At 48.9% G+C, this 21467-nt stretch overlaps 1 protein-coding gene across 1 annotated transcript in view; it reads right to left on the bottom strand.

Annotated features, from left to right (window-relative positions):
- COL15A1 (collagen type XV alpha 1 chain) overlaps positions 1-20429 on the bottom strand; it is a gene marked incomplete at both ends in the record, with an annotated part of 69339 nt that extends 48910 nt beyond the window's left edge. Inside the window, 3 exons of the mRNA XM_079706684.1 lie at positions 17987-18129; positions 19464-20089; positions 20413-20429. Of these exons, the coding sequence (XP_079562810.1) occupies positions 17987-18129; positions 19464-20089; positions 20413-20429 (786 nt within the window). The remainder of the gene's footprint in view (positions 1-17986; positions 18130-19463; positions 20090-20412) is intronic.
- Positions 20430-21467: the final 1038 nt, after the last annotated feature.

The raw sequence follows: 21467 nt of genomic DNA, 5'->3' as shown, positions 1-21467 counted from the left end.
GAACACTTACTGTATGCCAAGTCCTATTATAAGTGTGGTGCCTGGACTGAGTCATTTCATACTCACAATAACCCAGTGAGGAAGGTATTATTACCTGTATTTTATACATGAAGAGATTGAGGTGCAGAGGGATGAGGTCATACAGGTAGTAAGTGGCAGAGACAAGATGTGGACCCAGCCTGGGTCCATTCTCTATGGACACAGGGTTAGGCAGGGCCCTAGCTGCGATGGGGCTTCCCTCAGATCACAGCACAGCCACAGCAAACGAGCTGCCTCCCAGACAGGCTGATGGGAGGCCGAGTCCCCTGAGTGACTAGATTCCACTGATTGACAACAGGGAGAGGCAGCCACGTGGTCCCAGCTGGGGGGAGGAGGTTGGTGATCTGTGGGATGCAGAGAGGCTTGGGAGGTCCAGCCCAGGGGGCCTGGGCATGTCTGCGAGGGTTCTACAGCTGGTAGGAAGCTTGTGGCCTCCAAGGGAGCTGCTCCCCAGAGCAAGCCTGTCCCAAGCCGGAGGAAGCCACGCTTCCAGGTGGGGGAACAATAGCTACTTCCCTTGCCTCCCCACCTTCCCCTTGCCCCCCCACCTTCCCCTTGCCCTTCCCTGAGGGAAGTCCTCTCCAGCCACACTGGGAAGCTGGGCCTCAGGGTTGATTTTTTTCTAAATGCTTGCAAATGGATCACCCCATCTTGCCAAGAAACCCTCCTTTGGTAAGTTTCCCAGGAAGCTCCAATTCCTCACTCCTATGTTATTATCTGTTTATTTGCCTATGTTTCCCACCAGCCTGTGAGCCCTTCGGGGGTCAGGCATCATCTGTTTCATGTTTATATCTCCCAACTTCACCCTCACCTGTCTAGCACAGGGCTTGCCTGAGTTAGGCAAAAAGTGAGCATTGATGGAGGAATGTATGAACGAATCATGCACACATGAGTGAATGAATGAGCTTAATGGATTCTGGAGAAGAGTGACCGTATGCCTGTCTTACCATATGACATTTATTGTCCTCAATACATACAATCAATACAGTCTTTTTCAGCAATTACAAAGAACTCTAAGGAATGCCAGCTGTTTGTCCCAGTGGTCCCACCAGCACCATTTAGCTCAATATGCACTTAACAGCCTAGCTCTCATCTGATCCAACTGTTGAAGTATAATATAATATTAATAGCCAAACAGAGGCCTGACGTTAACTTTTCTGAGGGCTGCGATCTTCCATCCTTCTGGCTGACACTTAAGCAAGAGGGTGCAGAATGACCAGCCTTCTGAAAAATGCCTGCCTTGGCTCTCACCCACCAAACTGAGCTGGGAGTGCCGATCTTAAACACACTGGCCTCTTACACTTCAGAGTGCATTACAGCTGCCTCTCCGGAACAAGGGTCCGGGTAGGGATTGTGGACAACGTACGCTTCCCCTTCTCGTGATATACTATTAGGTTCTTGAGGTTTGGCTGGAGACCTCAGAGAGGCTGCTCATCACCTATCTGGGGGCTAGAGCATAAGCTGGGGCCACTGGGCAAGATGGAGTGGGACAGGCCAGCCCTTGAGGTCCTGGGAGAAGAAGGGTAAGATTCCTGCTCCTTCCTGCATCCCCCCCACACCCCAACCTCCAGCCCCACGTTGTAAGGCATTGGGGTGGGAGGGGCATCAATGGTGGGAGGAGCTTGAAAGTAATTCTGGAGCTTTCTAAGTCTCTAAGTAAGGCATGTCCTTGGGTATTTCTTGAGTTCTTTCGCATGATTGACACCACGTGGTCCATAAAATCTCTTACAGAGTTAGAGGTGCTAACCACATGCAATTCAGTCATAATTTACATTGTGCCAGCCCTGAGAGAAATGCAGCCACAAGGGGAGGATGGATCTCGGAAAGGGAGGCAGGAGTGGACCTCCCTGTCTTTCACCCTATCCTGGTCCCAGTCCAGGGTTCTGGCATTGCCCACAACCAGCATCCAGTGGCCACACTTGTCTGGACTTGGGCCTGGGGTGTACTTTGGAAGATCAAGAAGACTTGGACTCTGGTCCCCGAGTAGCTCTCAGACTAGTAGAGAGGACAAGACGCCAACACACAGAGCCCTGATACAGGTGCCTGAACTGAAGGACAGGGCAATGGAGATGGGCCTGGAAGCCTCTGCACAGGTGAACACGGTAGAGCAAGCAGAGCATAAGCAAACCTATGGAGTTAGGAAACTGAGGGGTAAGTGGGTAGTCCCGGGGGATGGGAGCAATGGGACTCTTAGGTAACCTCCAACATTAGCACAGAAAGGAGAGAATTATGAAGCCAGGTTAGAAGTGTGAAGCCAACATCAGCTCATTTACTCTCAGGACAATTTGATAAGGTGGGAACAATTGCTCTCCCATTTTGCAGATAAACAGACCAAGGCTGAAGGAGATCAAGGCCACAGAGCTGGACTGATGTGGTTGGGACTCACACATGGGTCATCTGAGGTCCTTCCCAGCTCTTTCTACTCTTAATCACTTTTCCACTCGGGAGACTGGAAACAGATTAGGGAGAGCCTTGAATGTCAAGCCAAGGAGACTAAAATTTATGCAACAGGCAATGGGGTGCCTTGAAAGGTTTACTGAGGAAGGCTGCCGCTGACCATTTTAGGAGGCATCACCACTTCACCTCGAGCTGCTGCCCCGGCAGTCGGGCCCCTTCCTTTCCCTTGCCAAGCAGAGGGTGGAATTGGGCGATTTGGAATGTGGAGCGAAGGCGGTCGTTTGGCAACAGCAGGAGACATATTTTCCTGCAGCCTCTCAGCACTTGTCATGTGATGCCCTGGGCAAAATCAAGCTGCCCTGGGAACGGCCCAGGGCATCCCAACAGATGAGCTTGTATGAATTCAGCCAGGGCAGGGAAGCAGATGGCAGAATGAGCTCACAGCTTCAGCAGGAGCTGTGAAATCTTGCCTACGCTGAACAGGCTGATAGAGGCCTGGAGACTCGGGGTGACCTTCAGAGCTGGGAAGGACATCAGTCCAGTGTCCCCAAGATGAGAAAACTAAGGCTCAGACTGACGATGTGACTTGCCCAGCATATCGTGTTCCCACAGTTATCGACTATCCAGGCCACTCTCACCCACTGCCCTAAGAAGGTGAGGCACAGGGAAGTGCTTGGTACACAGTAGGCACCCAATACAGGAATGGATGCATAGTGGGGCCTGTGGTGCTCACATATAACAACTCAATGCCATGGAGTAGGGGGAAACAAACGACATAAGAAATTTGTCCTACAGCTGTTATCAAACACACTGCTTCTTTCTACAGATTTTCCTGCTCCACTGTGCAGAGACCTGCTCTCTGCAGGATACTGGAGCCCCATTTGGCTCTGAAATGGGATTTGAGTTTAAGGGAACAGCCAGAACAGATGGTGACCCTGAAGCCATATTTTGAAACAGGCTGACTCTTGTTTAATCTAGATGAAAGTACAGCTTGATGGCATCCAAATGTTAGCTGGAGGAAGAGCCTGTGCACCTCCAGAGTAATGGCAGAGGGAACCAGACCCTCCAAGGTGCGTACCAGGAGATGCCTCTAATTGGAGGCCTGAAACTGAGGGTGACCTCGGGGGCACCTGAGGAGGATGAGCCTCGAGCCTCGCCCAGCAGATGCAGGGGAAGGACGTGTAATTCTGTGCCAGAGAGACCTGCACGCAAGGCCTCATCCACTTACTAGCCTTGTGCCAGTTCCTTAACTCCTCTGAGCCTTAGTTTCGTTATCTGGACAGAGAGATGACAATACCCAGCTCTCAGGGTGGTGGTACAGGGTAATGTCAGGTGCTGAGCACATCTTATTTATCTGTCCGTTTATTCATTCATTAATTTACAAATATTCTCAAGCACCAGCCACCAGGTGCCTGGCACTGCTACTGTGGGAGATTCACGGATGAACAGGACAGATGTGTCCCCTGCCCTCATGGCGTGTATGCTCTAGCACTGTGTTCATGGATGGGCAGAAAAACCACCTGAGGGCTTTAGAAGACTGACTCTCGGCTCCATACCAATCAGGACCTCTAGGGGGAAGGCCTAGGCCTCCACATGTTTTAAAAGCTCCCCAGTGACGCTGTTGTACACAGGGTGTGGTTCATGGTTTCAGGGAGAGCTCTCACCCACCAAGGGCTTGTCTTCTCGGGCTCTACTCTGAGTGCCTCACACAGCCTGGGAGGTGGGACCTCCACTACCCCCTGTCCAGATAGGGAACCAACCCTCCTTCTGAGCAATCTGCCCAGGTCGCACAGCTGATAAATGGAAGAATTGGGATTTGAAGTCCAGCTGATGTTCCCAAAGCTCAGCTCTAACCATACGCTGCCAGGCACAGAAGAGACCCTCAGTGTAAGTGAATTCCTGTCCCCCGTCTTTCCTCCCACATCCCTGAGGATGGGACAGACGGACAACATGTCTACACTCAAGCAGCAGCAAAACTTGGGAATTTGAGGGCGGTGTGATGCCACCCACCTGGACATCAGAAAACCCAGTTCTAAATCCAGTTCTTCTAAATTCTGGCTGTGTGACTCTCATCATGTCCCTTGTTCTCTCTGAGTCTCCATCTTCCCCTCTGTAATTTAGGAGAGCCAGAATAGAGGATCCTGAAAGTCCAACATTTTCTGGGTTCTCAAGGTCCCCAGTGGGTTTTGATGGGAGCGAGGTATTTGGGGGACCCACGGACCCTAAGAAGGGAGCTTAGGAGCCCCAGCTACCCAAGGTGCATGAATGGTGAACTGTGCTTCTCCCACAAGGAGCATGGACCACACAGGGTAGGAGGCTGCCTCCAAAGAGATTCTTAGAAACCTTGAACTTGAGTGGGACTGGCCAGTCTCCCGCATGCATATGCATGAACAGCATTTTTCACATTCCACCCAACCTTCCCATGCTCATGCACCCACACACTTATTCCTGGAAAGGTAAATGCAGATTGAGGAGGGAAGTTTCTTACAGCCACCAACACACACACATCTATTCATTCAACTAGCATTTATTCAGCACATGCTGTATGGCACCACTGTTCTAGGTGCTGGGGATCTAGCAGTGACAGACAAGTTCCTTTCCTTGTGGACCTGAAAGTTCTAGTACAAGAGCTATGGTGAACAGTGACCTCCATCTTGTCAACAGCAAAAAAACAAACATGTCAGTAGCCCCGTCCGCACACAAGTGCGTTAGGTAACTATTGATGGAGGAAACGTTTATACAAGAATGGGTTCTTGTACCCGCTACCATAATTCCAAGCCTCCCCCACGAACTGGGGACCTCAAATCTATATATAACATCGTCTCCACTAAAGCATCACCATTAGAGAGAGGGGACCCTATACCTGAGGGCCTGGGTCTGGCCAGAGCCCCCCAGAGCTTGGAAATTTAATTAAAGGCTCCTGCCCTATCTTTAAAAGCACTTAAGTTTTGCACTCCGTAATAATTGTGGGCTGTTTAACATAAAAATATTCTAAATTATTTTCCAGTTCCTACTGGACTCGCTGAGTTATCAACCGCCGAGTAAAATGGATGCAGGAAATAAACAATGTGGCTTTGCACACTGCTGTCACACAGCCAAGGACCACGAGCACACTCAGTTTGAGAAGCAGGTCTCTAAAGGAATGGCCTGGACAGGAGTGGGTAATGAATCACCCATCTCCCACCATCTCTAAAGGAATTGCTTCCCATGTGAAAACATCTAAGAACTTCCCACCCAAGTTATTCCCCCGCAAGACCTCTCTGTTCCATGGCAAGAGAATTCTGCCTGTGCTTGTGGATACACATTCTGAATACAGAGATCCAGAGAGAGAAATCAGAAGAGATAATATAAGATCTGGATGAGCCTCAGAGCTGGTCCAACCCCTTCATTTCACAGACAGGAAGAAGCTTTTCAAAGCCAAGACTAACTGGAGACTAACTGCAGAGGGCAATTCTTAGAATCCTTTTCTCGTATGACCTTTACAACCTTTCAGCCAGGCAGCTGTGATGGCCTGGGAGGCTCTGGGTGGCCAAGGTAAGACCAGAGACTCTGCTCCAGGCTCTCACTCAGCCCTGCTTCCCTATCATTCTACTGCAAGTCTCTCATACACACTTCTCTTGGGCAACACAGAGGTGGAGACCCTGTGCCCCTCCCTGAAGCCATAAACTCTCGGGTAAGTAGAGGCAAGAGCAGGGCAGGAAAGAGCACCCAGAGGCTCTCAGCCCATGGGCCCTGGGCTATGAGCACTGGGCAGGACCCAAGGGGCAGTGGAAGCCCAGATGCTCACCCAGGGCCAGGCTCGGGAAAGCAGCTACTGGACAGAGGTTCTGCTTTCACGCTGGAGACCCCCCACTTCAGCCCCGTCCCATCCTGTCCTGTCCCATCCCAGCCTCCCCTCCTTTACCAGGCTCAGAGAATTGACTGCTCAGGCCACACCAGCGGCCGCTTCCATCCTATCCTCATCCTGTTGCCTCTATCTGGAACATTCCACTCCTCTTTTAACCCACCAGCCCCACCCCCTTTCCTGGCTAAATCTATTCACACCTCAGATCTCATCTTAAGTGTCACAACTTGGGGAGACTTTCCTGACACCACAGTATTAGAGTGGGCAGCCATGTGCTTTCATAGCTCCCTGCACTTTTTTTTTTTTTTTTTTTTTTGCGGTACGTGGGCCTTTCACTGTTGTGGCCTCTCCCGTTGCGGAGCACAGGCTCTGGATGCGCAGGCTCAGCGGCCATGGCTCACGGGCCCAGCTGCTCCGAGGCATGTGGGATCTTCCCGTACCGGGGCACGAACCCGTGCCCCCTGCATCGGCAGGCGGACTCTCAACCACTGCGCCACCAGGGAAGCCCCTCTCCCTGCACTTCTTCATAACACTTTTTACTGTTTATAGACATTTAGGGTTTTTTTTCTACAACCCTTTATTTAGTGTCTATGTCCCCCATTAGATTCTAGGCTCCATGAGGAAGGGAACCACGCTTATCTTGTTCATCATTTTATAGCCAGCATGTACCACACTGACTTGCACACAGTAAGCAGTTAATAAATATTTATTAAATAAAAGTGAGTGAACAAATGAGTGAATGAAAAACCTACCAGGCTATGACAGGCAGGATGACCATTTATACCTAGAAATTTTGGCATTAATTCTATCCAACTCACCCACCCATACTTGCAAAGTCCTTGCTTATCTCCCTGCACTGGAAGGTCAATGATTCTGAACCCTGAAAATGAATGGCACTGCCCCGGCTCTCCCCATCCTTAGGTAGATGGGCTTGCAAGCGACTCTGATGGAAGAAACCAGGTACAAGCAGTGCTGAGGGAGGCCATAGGAGGGTTTAGGAACCATGTCAGTTAGCACTGAGGTTGAACCTCGTCACCATGGCCATTACCCTTCATTGAGGGATCATGGTGTGCCAGGCACTGTGCTAAGAGCTTTGTAAACATGACTCCATGTACTCATCCAAAGAACTCTGAGATAAGTACTATTATCATCTCCACGCTACAGATAAGGAAACTGAGGCTAGAAGAGGACTAGTAAATTGTCCAAGGTCACCAGCTAGTACGTGCAAAGCCTAGAACCAAACCAGCCCTGCCTGACCCCTAGCTCCAGCACTTGACCACCACGCTACAAGGCGTGCCCCTCACTTCTGTTTCACTCCCGTCAGCCAGGGGCCGGGGTAAGGTGTAGATTCTGATGCAGCAGGTCTGGGGCTGGACCGGGGAACGCTGCATTTCTAACAAGCTCCCCAGTGGTGCTGATGCTGCTGGCACAGGGACCATACTTTGAATACCAAGTCTATAAAGGAGAAAGAGGATTTCAACAGGGCAGGGAGAGTATTCCAGACTGTGGGGCAGCGCTAGCAAAGGTAGGAGGAGGGAACATACTTGCAAATTCAGAGACAAGTGGAATTCAGCGTGGTTGGAAGCCAGGGCACCGTAGCTGGAGCCAGGGCACCGGGAGCGCTGGGAGGGGAGAAGATGCCTTGAGCTCCAGCCGGAGGACACTGGAATTTAAGGTGCTGTAAGGGAAAGCAGGGAAGGGTTTTAAGGGCATGTGACATAATGGGACCTGCTACTCGGGTTGCTGTGAGAAGATGCAACAGAGGACAGAGAGATGGGAGGACCTATTGGCCAGGACAGGGAGCTGCTGTGACAGTCCCTTAGTGAGCACGACACAGGCCTGAACCCAGTGGGGCAAAGGGATGAAAGGAAGAGATTGGATGCAACAGACCTTGCAGGAGCAGAATCAGTTTCTTCGAAACAATGCTACAACCCTCTTTCCAAGTGCTAAAAATTTCTCAACCAATCCATGCACTGCAGCGACAGTGAGGAGATGACAAAGCTGATGGCAGATATAAATTTAGGTGCACACAATTCCAATAAAGTCTCAAACAAAACAATTCTTAGAAACGGGGCCCACCAACCAGTTCTTCCAATCAGCCGTACAGTCTCCGTGGTGACCCAACCTTTTCCTTTCTTTGCAGATTAAGTCTCCGAGTCCAAGATCAGAAGTGACTTGGTCAAGCTTCCCATGGAGGGTCCAGACCCCAGGAATCCTACCACTAGCTTAGTGCTGTGCACCTGAGAGCACTTCCTTCAGCAGAGAAAATGAGGACATTCAGCCATAGTTTGATAGCAGCCCACACTTGCAAATATTAAACAAGAAAAACCATTCCACTTCTTCAACTGGAAGCTCATATTCTAATAAAAGGGGAGGAGGAGACGCTGAAATGAAGCCATCTACTCTAGACAGTTAAGCCTGAAATAAAATTAGAAAATGTGTCACGTGGAAAAACTCTGCAGTGAGAAATGCTTTCTTTTTTCCCTCCCTTTTTCTTTCTGTGGGAGAGTGAGCAATTTGGCATTTTAACTAGACAGGGAAGGAGAGCAGCTGTGGTCTCCACTTTGTACCAAATACACAGAGCCACTGGGCATAGTTCTGTATCCTGACCCATGGAACAGGATGTCAGTGAAGGATGGGAACTGGACTGAGAGCTGCTGAGTTGAATCACCTCCCCCAACCGCCGCAAAGTTTGGGTGAAGTGAATTCAGATATCCTGGAATGTTCCCGCTAACAGTGCTTTTAGGATTCACCTGGTCCAACCCCTTCATTTCCCAGATAAGGAAACTGAGGCCCAAAGACAGCCAGTGATTTGCCCAAGACAGAAGAGCAGGGGAACAGCAAAGTAGAGCCTCTCCAGGGCCTCCAGGGTACTGGGGCCCCACCATGGCTGGTGGTGACCTGAATGAATATAGCAGGCTTCCACTGGGTTATTCGTTTAACAAGCATTGACTGAGTACCTGCCAGAGCCAGACATGGGGTTAGGTGCTGGGGGTGCAGGGAGAATAATCTGAGCTTGGACTCGCAGGGTGCCCCACCCCCTGACATTCCAGCCACCCTGGGGGCTGTGAGCTCTGAGATCAGGCTAAGAGGAAGGATATTCTTGGAGATGAGGCCAAAACAGCACACTGGTAGGACTTCAGAGGGTCTCAAATGCCATGCTAAGGAGTGTTAAAATCATTTCCTATGGCTGCGTAATAAATTATTGCAAATTAAGTACTTAAAGCAACACAAATGTATTACCTTACTGTTCTGTAGGTCAGAAGTCCAACACAGATCTTGGATAAAAATTAAGCAGATCATGCTCCTTTCTGGAAGCTTTGAGGAAAAATTCTTTTTTTTTTTTCTTTTTCTTTTTCCAGGTTCTAGAGGCTGCATGTATTCCTTGGCTGTGGCCCCTTCCTCCATCATTAACACCAGCGAAGACTAGTCGAGTCCTTCTCACTTCACCTCTCTCTTCCACTTTTAAGGACGCTTGTGATTACACTGAGCCCACCTGGGTAACCCAGGAGCCACTCCCTTTTTGAAGGTTAGATGATTATCAATACTAATTCCATCTGCAACCCTAATTCCCCTTTGTCTGGTAACTTAACATATTCACAAACTCTGGGGATTAGGATGTGGACACAGTTGGAGGGCCAGTACTCTGCCTACCACAGTTGGTTAGCATAGGAAGATGACAAAAGGTTCTAAGGCAGGGGGTGACATAATAAGAGCTGGTTTTACACTGCTGCTCAAACTTTAATGTGCATGTGAATCACCAGAGAGCTTGTTAACAGGCAGATTCCGATAAATTGGGTCTGTGAGTGGGACTGGAGATTCTGCAGTTCTACTAAGTTCCCAGGTGATACCGATATTGCTGGTTGGTGGACCACACCTGAGTGGCAAGCAGCTAGAAGACTCCTGTGGCTGCAATATAGGGGGTGGGTGGAGAGAATGGAGGCCAGGAGACAGACCTGTTTTCTGAAAACAAAGACAGAACAAGCCAGGCACTAAGACTGTGCAGCTGGAAGGGGAGAAGCAGCTGGCTCACCTAACTTCAGATGGTTCTTTGTGTGACGCTGTTGAAACTGCATGAATTTAGGTGTAGTTTGTCATCAGCTTTTGGACTCTCTGTTCTACAGGATGCAATGGTTATAACTTTCCAGCAATGGAAAGGCATACCTTCACTTTTCTTTCATGAAATGTGTTCCATCCCTGACGTATCTGTTACACCCAGCCCCTGCTCCCACCTGCTTTGGCCCCTCCACCATTAGCACCATCGTCATCATCATCACCAATCATCACAGTGAATGGCTGGGGGTGGTCTTCCAGCAGAGCTGGAGGCTCACACAGACTCTGCTATGGTCCAGGGTTCCTAATGCTGGGTTTTCACTAAGATCTCCACAGTCCCAGGCTTTGAATATTCATTCCTGAATGTATTCAAACACTCATTGTGTCCATTTGGTGCCACATCAGATGCTGAGGAAACATGGATAAATAACATAGGGTTTCTGCCCTCAAGGAACTCACAGAGATGTGGGAGCAGGAAGGAAAGAGGTACAGAACTGGTCAACAATTACAGGCCCCATGCTTCCCTTATTACTCCTCAGAGTAGGAATTATTGTCCCAATTTACAGATAAGGAAAACATGGATAAGAGAAGTCACCGGCCCCGGGTCACTCAACAGAGCTGAGATCTGAACCCAGGACGTGGGTTCTGGGGTCCAGTGGCAGCTCTGCCTCTCACCTGTGTTGCGACCACGGACAGGACCTTCCCTTTCTGGGACTCAGGATTGTCACTTTTGAAAGGAAGCCACTGGACTGCATTGCTTGTTCTCAACCCTGGCTGCACTTTAGAATCACACCAAGAGTTTTTGAAACCTGCCCAAGACTGGACCCCAGGCATATTAAGAATCCTGGACGCGGAGAGGACTGGGCTTCAGATTCCTCTTGAATCCCCGAGGTGATTCTAAGGTGCAGCCAGGGTTGAGAACCACCAAGGTCCTTGTGACCTGAGCTCTTGCATTCTAATTTCCTGAAAAAGCCTATTCTCCTCTAGCCCTACCACAAGGCTCGTGCCAAATGGATGAATGAATGGTAGGGGCGAGGGAGGAATCCCCAACTGCATTTAACTAAGGGCAATTTGGAGCAGTAATGCTGGCACTGTCCCTTGCGCTGTTGTCATTTTCTCCTTTCAGTTAGAAAAATAGCAACAGTGGACAAAGGTGCGGTAAGTTAGGTAGGTATTCTCTTATGCTGTTGCAGGGAGTATAAATTACTATGCCTTTCCAAAAAAATGCAATGAAAGCCTTAAAAAAAAAAAAAAGGGCAAGCACTAGACCCAACAGTTTCTTTTAGGAATTTGTGCTAGGAAATAGTCACAGGAATGGTCAAGTACAGAGCTACAAGAATAGGGTCATCACAATAGTGTTTATGGACGTAAACAATTGGAAACAGCCTAAAGGCCTAAAAGAGGCCTAGTTTAATTATGGGACATCCACATAATGAAATACTATTTCGATTACAAAGGATTTAGGGAAGAATATTCAATGTTCCAGAGGAAGTATCTAGATAATTGTTAAGGAAAAAAATGCCAAGCAACAAAATACAGTGTACAGAATGATCTATTCGCATTATAACATATGTGCATATTTAGGCACAGAAGATAAACTTGAAAAACAGTCCACCAAATGTTAGCAGGATTTATCTCTGAGTCATGTGAAAATATGCGACTTTTTTAAACTCCTTTTTTTTTCAACCTAGATTTTTACAATGACTATTATTTTTATTATCAAAATATTTTAATGTTATTGAAAAATATAAATCTCTTCTTTCAAAGCTTGCTTACCTCCCTCCGCCTCCTCCACCTTCTGGTGGAAATGGACATCCCTACTTTAGTGTTGAAGAGGCTTGCTTGCACCCTCATTAGGACACTTAGGACAAGGTCCACAGCATTCAAGCCAGCTGCTGCACACTGGTCCCTACTACTAGACTGTGAGTCCTTCCAGGATGGGCACTGGGTCCAGTGGGGCTCTTTAGTCACTCTGCCACCTATCCCAGTGGGCCTCAGAGAGGGCAGGCAGCCAGGAGATATGGGAGGAAGACAGAAATCTATAGTAGTAGCCAAAACACAGAACAGGGCAGACAGTTTTGAGGACTTCAGCAGACGTTTGCTTTGGGAGGAGACTAGTTGCAAAGACCTCTTGGTGGTGGAGGGGGCTTTTAATCTGGGCCTCATTTGAGTCCCTCAGTGATAGGAGGGGTGACTCCCAGACAGACCTAAGGCAGGGCTGCTCTCTGCAAGCCAGACTCTAGCCAAGCTCCCCAAACCAAAAAAGGCGCTGCCCTAACACCTGAAGTCAAGGGTCCTGCTCACTTAAGAGAGATATGAGGGCCCTCAGAACTGTTTTCTGCCCTGTCCAGTTCTTTAAGTCATCCATGGCATGCAACAAGTGTGAAATGAATTGGACTGGATAAAGTTGGGTTGGGATGGATTACACTGGATTAGGTTGGGTTGGGTTGGGTTGGGTTGAGTTGATTCTGATTGGAGGTAAGGGGTGGGTTGCACTCAATAGGTGACCTAGGCCTCATTCTTGCCTCATTAGATCTTGCCCAGGAAGAGGTCTGGGGTTTCTCCAGGTTCTGCTCTAACCCTAGACTTTTTTCTCTTGAATTGGGGTAGTGGAGGAAGGTGGTCAGTCAGCAAACTGGGCCTCTCCAACACCTCTGACCCACCTCAGCTCCCTGGGCTCTGTGTCGACAGCAATAGCTCAGGCCCCACAGCCGCTCCTCCGACTTTGAAGCCTTAGTTGCTCATCTGTTCTCCTTACTGCATATTAATGTCTTAAATTGAATCTTATTGTTAAGATTGCCTTGCTTTTTATAACCCTCACCTGCCCACCACCACTATGACACTCTCAGTATCCAATCATATCATGAGAAAATTATGTGATAAATCAGTCTATGCTAAGGAATTCATAGCTTAATGGAGGAAGCAGGGGTAACTTCCCTTACCAGATTTTAAAACACGTCACAAAGCAACAATTATCAAGACCATGTGGGATTTTTTAAAAACAACACATACGCACAAGAAAGCAACCAATAGTATGTATAAAGATTCCACAAAAAATTTTATTATTAAAAGAAAAATTTTATATGATAACCAGAAGCAATACTAGGATGGAGGAATAGTTTACATTTTAATTAGTATTTCAGGGAATCCTAGGTACCACTTTGGAAGAGAACTGACCTCAGAATACATTCTATGTAATCTATTTAATCAATGGTTCATTTTAAATGGATCAAGTTGTAGACACTCAAAGAAAACTCGAAAATAAGCTCATATATTTAGCTAGCACAAAAAGATAAACATGCAGCTTTTGACAAAATAGAGGCTTTCAGGAATAAGATGAATGGGATAAGCTAGAAAATAAATTGTTTACACAAATAGATGTAATGAAAAAAAAAAGATAAAGAGCAAAGTAACATTAGTGTAAATTCCAGCCTAACCAGTTATTAAAGTCATTAAAGAAAAGAAAACTAAAAGCCCAATAACGTGCCCTGATTACTCAGCCATGGCCACTCCACAGCTGGCAGAGCCATGGAAGACTCAGGATGACTTAGACACTGCAGAGGACATGATAAATCGGTACATTCTCTCTAGACCACAGTCTGGACCTGCCCATTCATTCCCTCTTTGATTCATTGAAAGAGTTTGGGGAGTGTCCACTCTGTGCCAGGCCCTCTAGGTTCTGGGGTTCAGAGTCGGGCAAGGCCCAGTCCCCACCTCACAGAACTTCCTGTGTAGCGGTGGGGGCAGACAAGTAATGAATGATCATGGTCCAGTCTGGGAAGCCCTGTGACTGAGAGATGGTGATATACAGTGTTAGCCCAGAGGAGAGACACTCAACATGCCTGGTAGAATAGAAGGACTTCCCAGAGAGGAATCTTAAAGGATGAATGAGGGGGTGCCAGGTGAAAAAGGGGAAAGGCATTCTCAAGAAGGGACTGGCCCACGCAAAGACACAGAGGTGGGACGGTGAATATCTCATCCAGAAACCTGCCAGCGAGCAGCTGGTGTTAGCCCAAGTCAAGAGGGACATCGTGTGAGTAGAGAACAGGAGGTAGGCAGAGGCCTGACCACAAGGGGTACTTGGGGGCAAGGAGCATGACTCCATCCTAGGTACGTGGAGAACCCAGAGAGAGCAATTAAACTAAGGAGTGGCATGATTCAATTTGTATCTCAGAAAGATCCATCTAAATAGATAATAAGAACTATCCAACTAGTTTTGTTATTTGATGGGCAAATCTGTTTGAGGGGATCTAGTCAAAGGAAATAATCCCAAAAGAAAACAAAGGCCATTTGTCTGAAGATGTTCCCAGCAGCACTATTTATCATAATGACAAAATGGCCAAGCTCCACGTGGCCAATTCTGGATGAATGAGTGATGATTCACACCCTCAAGGTGCTCTCATAGGAAGGAGAGAGAAATAAACATACTGTCAGTACAGGGGGGACAGTGGCTGGTGCCTGGAGAGACAGGTGAAGGGCTGTGGCGGGTTAGTGATGAGAAAGCTTAGCTGGGGAGATCCAGGGAAGGCACCCTGGAAGAGGTGCCATTTAAGCTGGGAGGTAGAATTAGGCCCTAGAGAGAAACAAGGCGAGGGAGGTGTATTTTAGACAAGGAGATTCATCACACCTTGTGCAAAGTCAAGGAGACTGCAAAATCCCAAATATACATGGGGAGCTGTGTGTGGTTCAGTGTGCCAGGGGTTTTCAGCCTTAACTCTGCTGTAAAACATATAATGGCAGGACATTATGCCACCACAGGCATTCCTAACTTTAGAGAAAACCAGAAATTTAGCCAGTAATTAAAACACTACAATCATTCATATTCATCACAACTTCTAATGGTATGTGAGCAACATGAGCTCATTACAGGCTGGGGAACAGTTAAGGTGGGAGGCCAGTGATGTAAAATCTTAGGTGTGACTCTTTTTTTTTTTTTTTTTTTTCAGTATGCGGGCCTCTCACTGTTGTGGCCTCTCCTGTTGCAGAGCACAGGCTCCGGACGCGCAGGCTCAGCGGCCATGGCTCACAGACCCAGCCGCTCCGTGGTATGTGGGATCTTCCCGGACCGGGGCACGAACCCGTGTCCCCTGCATCGGCAGGCGGACTCTCAACCACTGCGCCACCAGGGAAGCCCTTAGGTGTGACTCTTACCCCCTTCTCTCTCACTCAGGAAAGCACATCAGCTGGCCACCAGCAAGAATGAGATGATTAGAGGGTAAACCTGAACGTGCCCTGACTGGTATTCAGAGTTTCCCCCAAATGGCCAAGAAGCACATGAAGAGATGCTCAACATCATTGGTCATTCAGGAAATACAAATCAAAACCACAGTGAGATACCACTTCATACCCACTAAGATGGCTGTAATCTGAAAAGTAGAAAATAACAAGTGTTGCCAAGGACATGAACAAATTGGAACCCTTGTACACTGCTGGTGGGAATGTGAAATGGTTCAGCCACTGTGGAGAGTAGTTTAGGAGTTCCCCACAATTTAAGCATGGAATTATGATATAATCCCACAATTCCACTGCTAGGTATACAACTGAAATAATTGAAAACAAGTACTCAAATCCATGTACCCAAATGTCATAAAAGCACTAATCATAATAGCCCAAAGGAGGAAACAGCCCAAAAGTCTCCATCAATGGAAGAATGGATAAACAAATTGCGGTAAACAATGGACTATTATTTGGCCATAAAAAAGTGAAGTCCTAATACATGCTCCAACATGGATGAACCTCAAAAACATTATGCTAAGTGAAAGAAATCAGATGCAAAAGGTCATATATTGTATGATTCCATTTATATGAAATATCCAAGACAGGCAAATCCATAGAGACAGAAAGCAGTTTCGTGGTTGCCACGGGCTGGTGGAGTGGGGATGGGGGGAATGGGGAGGGACTTCTTGATGGGAATGAGGTTTTCTTTGGAGTGATGAAAAGGTTTTGGAACTAGAGATGATGGCTGCACAACACTGAAAATGTACTAAATGCCACTGAATTGTCATTATGAAAATGGCTAGTTTTATGTTACATGAATTTCACCTCGATTTAAAAAAGTAAACCAAGATATCCAAATGTCCAATACATATACGAAAAGGTAATCGACTTAATAATCAGGAAAACATACATTAAGACAACAGTAAGATTCTAACGTGCACCCATTAGAACTGCTGGAGTTAAGCCCACTGACAACACCAAGTGCTGGTGAGGAGGCGAAGAAACAGAGGCTCTCCTACCAGCTTGACGGCCGTGAGCCCTGGCACAACCATAGTGGAAGCCGTGCTGCTATTGTTCATTTTGGAGGACCTGCCTACCCTGTCAGCCAGCACCGCACTTCCACGTGTACAACCAACGGAAATGTGTGCACATGTGCACAAACAGACGTGGACAAACAGCATGTCAGAGACACGCTACAATATTAGCCCCAAATGGAAACCACCCAAATGTCATTGGGAAAAAATGGATAAATAATGGACAGTAAATTAATACAGTGGGATACTGTACAGAAAGCAAGATGAATTAACTACAGTGAAATGCAACAGCATAAATGAATCTCAAAACTTAATATTCAGGGAAAGAAGCCAGACACCAAAGGAGACACCCCACATGTATAAAGCTCAAAAAAAAAAAGAAAAACTGAACTTCAGAATTTGGGGATCCATGCTTAGGTACTAACGTTATTTTCTAAAAGGAAGGAAGGAATCACCATAAAAGTCAAGGGGATGGTTACCTCTGAGGGGAGGGAGGGAATAATCACAGCCAAGGGGCACAGGAGAGCTTCTGGGGGCTATTCCATTTCTTGACCCACTTACATGAAAGTTTGCTTTGTGAGAAATCATGGGACTGTATTTTTGTGTGCACTTTTCTGAACAGATGTTATATTTCACAATAAAACAGTTTAAAGAAAAGTAGATCATTTGCACATATTAACATTTTGTAATCAGGAGCAAATTAGTTATGACACCACTGCCCCTGTCTCACAACAACTTCCTTATCTTCTAAAAGAGCAGGCATTCCAGTGACACTGTAACTTTACCAGCTCAGCCCTCACCCACTAGGGGCACAAGGATTGATGCGAGGGACAAGGGGCCAACTGACAAGGGTGTCTTTAAACAGGGTGAGCCAGAAAACCCTCAGGAGCTGAGAAGCCTGGGGTCTCTGGACCACGTTTCCTCATCTGAAGCACAGTCCCAGTACCCAGCTCCTGGAGTGATTGTGATGATTGGGTGAATGAAGGATGAACATATCACACATATGAAGTGGTTTACAAGTGTTAGCCTTATTAAACTCCATGCCAGATTTAGTTTGCAGGAGGATATTTCAGGTCTAGGAAGATTCTCCCCTCGAGGGACACTGAATATCCATCAATCACCCATCAGTAATGGGTATTCCTAACTTTAGAGAAAACCAAAAATCTATCCAGTAATTAGAACACTACAATCATTCATTCTTCTCCTGAGGGTTTCCTGGCACTCCCTTTTTACATTAAGGATAGGCACAGGACTTCCTCTGTGTTAGAAAAACAGCCCTGACCTGGCATCCAGAGAGCCAGCCTGCAAACGCAGGAGGAGAAAGAAACACCAAATTTTCTTTCCCCAGACCTTCTTCATTTTGGGGGTGGGGTTGCAGCAGAGTTCACAAAGACCACAGAACCTGAAGCTGCCCTCTGCCGCTGAGTTGGCAGTACCTTATATTACATGCAAAACTGCAACGTTCCGACACGGGCCATGGTGCTGAGAAGCCAAAACTGTGCTCCAGCTGCCCTTTGGTCTTCAAGAAATGCCAGGCTGGATGCTCTGGCAGGAAAAGTTGTCATTGGGTTTGAGTCTTGCTCCCAAGGAGGCAAGGATCTGGGCTGTCCCAGGCTTCCTTCAGCACACAAAGAGTTAACCATGGCCACCCAACAGTCCTGTTTCCTTCACAGAGACAGAGGTTGTGTCCATTCCCCCCCCCCACCCCAGACCCTGTCTCCCAGCACACTTATTCTATGGAGACTGTGTACTAATCTCCTCAATCCAAAAGCAGTCCGAGGCTACTATTTGGAGAGTGGTAGCTCTCCTGCAAAACTGCATGGAGAAAGGGCTGAGCAGGGAAGAACCAGAGTCTAGAGACCTTGGCGCCCAAGCCCTGCCTTTTGCACAGGCCAGTTCCTAAGCCTCTCTCACCCTGAGTGTCCTCTTCTGTAAAAATGCCTGCATTGCTTTCCAACACAGCTATTGCAAGGATCAACCTGTAGTTTCGATCACTTATTTTGTACCCAGTATGTGCCATGGTGTGGAAAGCATATTATTTCTAATATCTCTTTTAATCTTCACAGCATTCCTAGGAGGAAAGGTCATCTAAGTATTCCCCTTTTTCAGATGGGGAAACTGAGGCAAAGAGTGGTGAAATTCATTGTATAATGGCACCTAACACAGCCACAATTCAAGCCCAGGAAGCCTGAACACACTTTAACTCAAAACTGTTTTAACTCAGACTCCACTAGTCATACAACCGCCTTTGGGTCCTGGTGGGGAAAGTGAGGCCTGGGAACAGAAGGTACCAGATCCCCTGGTCCCCAGTCCATAGCTCTTCCCATCACACATGGAGCTACTGCCCACGATGGATGGGACTCTCCAGGTAACTCAGGGCTAAGTTAGGCATCAGGGCAATTCAGTACCGTTATTTCTTGCGCGGCAAAGCGCCAGGTGTCTCAGCTGGCGGTCGTGCTTCCGCACCTGTGTACAGAGAGGGCACCAGCTCTGCCCTTACAATGAACCAGCCAGCACGCGCGACCTGAGCGCGGGCCCTGGGTGAGCTGGAGCTAACTGTCCCCGCGGAGCCGCTGGCGCTGTCACTGGGCTTCCAAAGTCCCCCTCTGCCCAAGATTGGAAGGGCCGCGCCTAGCTGAGACACCTCGGGTGCCCGGACAGCGCTACACCCGCTCCGGCCGCTCAGAGACTCCCATTCGCCCCTCGAACCCCCGGCAGCGCCCGGGGAAGCCGTGGCAGAACCACCCGTGCGCACCGAGAGGCGAGGACTCCCTTTTATGTCCAGGAATGAGGCGCGGACCGCAGCCGCGCCCGCAGCCAAAACCAACTTCCCCCGGGTGCGGAGGTAGCCGATGCCACCCTCGGGCCGGGCCGCTTACCTGTCGCGGAGCGGGTCCGGGTGACAGCGGGGAGAAGCGCGGAGATGGAAAGCAGCCACAGCAGGCGCCAACACTGCGTGTCCCTCCTGCGAGAAGTGGCGAAGGGAGAGAAGGTGAGGCGGCCGGGAGGGGCCGGGGGGAGCCGGGGCGCGGGGCAGCGAGTCCTACCTTTGCGCCATCCCGCAGTTCCGCGAGCCCCTGAGGGAACCGGGCCGCCGAGCTCCACGGACGGCGACGGGCTCTGCGCGCGGGCCGCTCGCCCTTCCTGCCGGGAACAAAGGCGGCGCTGGGCAGGGGCAGCGGCAGCGGCAGCGGCAGCGGCGGGCAGGATCCGGCCCGCGCCCTGAGTCACCCGCGCTCTGAAACCCGACTCTGCCGCGCCCTGCGGTCCCCCGTGCGCCGCGCCGTGCCCCACCTCGGGCAGTGCCGCAGCGGCGCACTCACGTCCCGTGGCTCCTGGCTGCGCTGACCGCCTCCCCACGCCCCTTACCCCCTCGACAGATGCGCGCCCCCCAGCCGTGGCTTTCCACCCGGGCGGCCTTGTGTAACCGAGAAAAGCCCCGCGCCCGCGCTCTTGTGGGTCAGCGGGCAGCTCCCTCCGGCCCTCACGTCTGTCCCTGTCCGGGCTGCCCCGAAGACAAAGCACTCTCTTTACGGGCCAATGAAATCCTCTCACCAGCCCAGGAAGGCTGGAATCGCTCTGATTTCCCTAAATGACAACGAAGAAACTGAGGCTCAGAGAGACGCAGTGAATGTCCCAAGTTCACACAGCTGGACTGGGCTCCTGACTGCTGTGCCCCGCCCTGCGCGCCTGACACACAACCCCCTTGAATGCCCAGGAGTGGCCCCCTTGGGGCGGTATAAGTGATTCATGTAAATAAACGCAGCAAAGAGAACCCTAATAAAAATTTTAAATTTATCTACTATTGCAAGGTTTTCCTCTTTATACCTTGCCGGCACCACCATCCTCCACCACCAGAATGTAAGCTCCAGAAGGGCAAGAATTTATATTTGTTTTGTTCTCTGTCTAAAATAATACCTGGCAGTAGGAGATGCCAATAAACAGGGAACGAAAGAAGGAACACAATTCTTAGGTGAGATACCGCTCCAGGCACTGTGATGACTGGGGACAGATGAACCAGTCTCAGCCTCCAGAAGCACACATGGGTAGTGTGCATGGTTGGGGTGGCGGGGAGCAGAGGGCAGACTATTCCACCTCTACAGATCTTAGCACAGGGCCTGGCACTGGCTAAACTCTCAAATGGTGGCTTTTTATTATTATGGTTACCACCAGGCCCAGTAGTGTAAGATATCTGGGGGAGACGAGGCACCACTGAGATCAGCTGAGACCTGAGTTCTGAAGCCAGGCAGGCCCAGGGGCCTCTCTTCCTGGTGCACCAAGTAGCCACAGTGGGCTGTGGCTCTGTGGTCAGTTCCTGGTTTTCCTTTCTAGATGGCAAGTCACCACCTGCCAAGTGAAAAGGTAATCTGAGTTAGCCCTGCAGAGATGGGATGGGGATGGACATCGTAGCTAACATTTATTGAGTGCTGATTGTGTCCTGGCCCTGTGCTAAATGCTTTACTCATAACAATCAATCCCCGCAACAGCCCTGGATAGGTGATACTTCAATGATCCTTATTTCCTAGATGAGGAAGCTGAGGTTTAAAAGGTGCCCAAGCTATTGCATGACAGGTACCAACACCCATGCTCTTCACCACTCCATCACACTACCTGTCTGTGAACAAGAGGATTACACCCATTTCCCCACCCTTGAAAGCAAAATTGCACTGGAGATATGGAGCACTCATGCATGAAGGGGTTAATGCCAGCATGGGCAGGGAGGGCTCCAAAGGGAGCTCTGGCCTGGGATCAGGAGCCTGGATTCCAGTCCAGTTCTGGCCCTAGCTGCAGAGTGAAGTTGGGCAAATCCTTGTGTGACTTTTTATTTCTTCATCTATAAAATGGACGTAATGATCCTGCTGTGGGTGGGTGGCTGGAGTGTC

This window comes from Hyperoodon ampullatus (genome assembly GCF_949752795.1).
Source record: "Hyperoodon ampullatus genome assembly, chromosome: 6".
Taxonomy (NCBI): domain Eukaryota; kingdom Metazoa; phylum Chordata; class Mammalia; order Artiodactyla; family Ziphiidae; genus Hyperoodon; species Hyperoodon ampullatus.
Note: the sequence above shows the minus strand (reverse complement) of the source record. Positions and strands in the feature narration are given on the sequence as shown.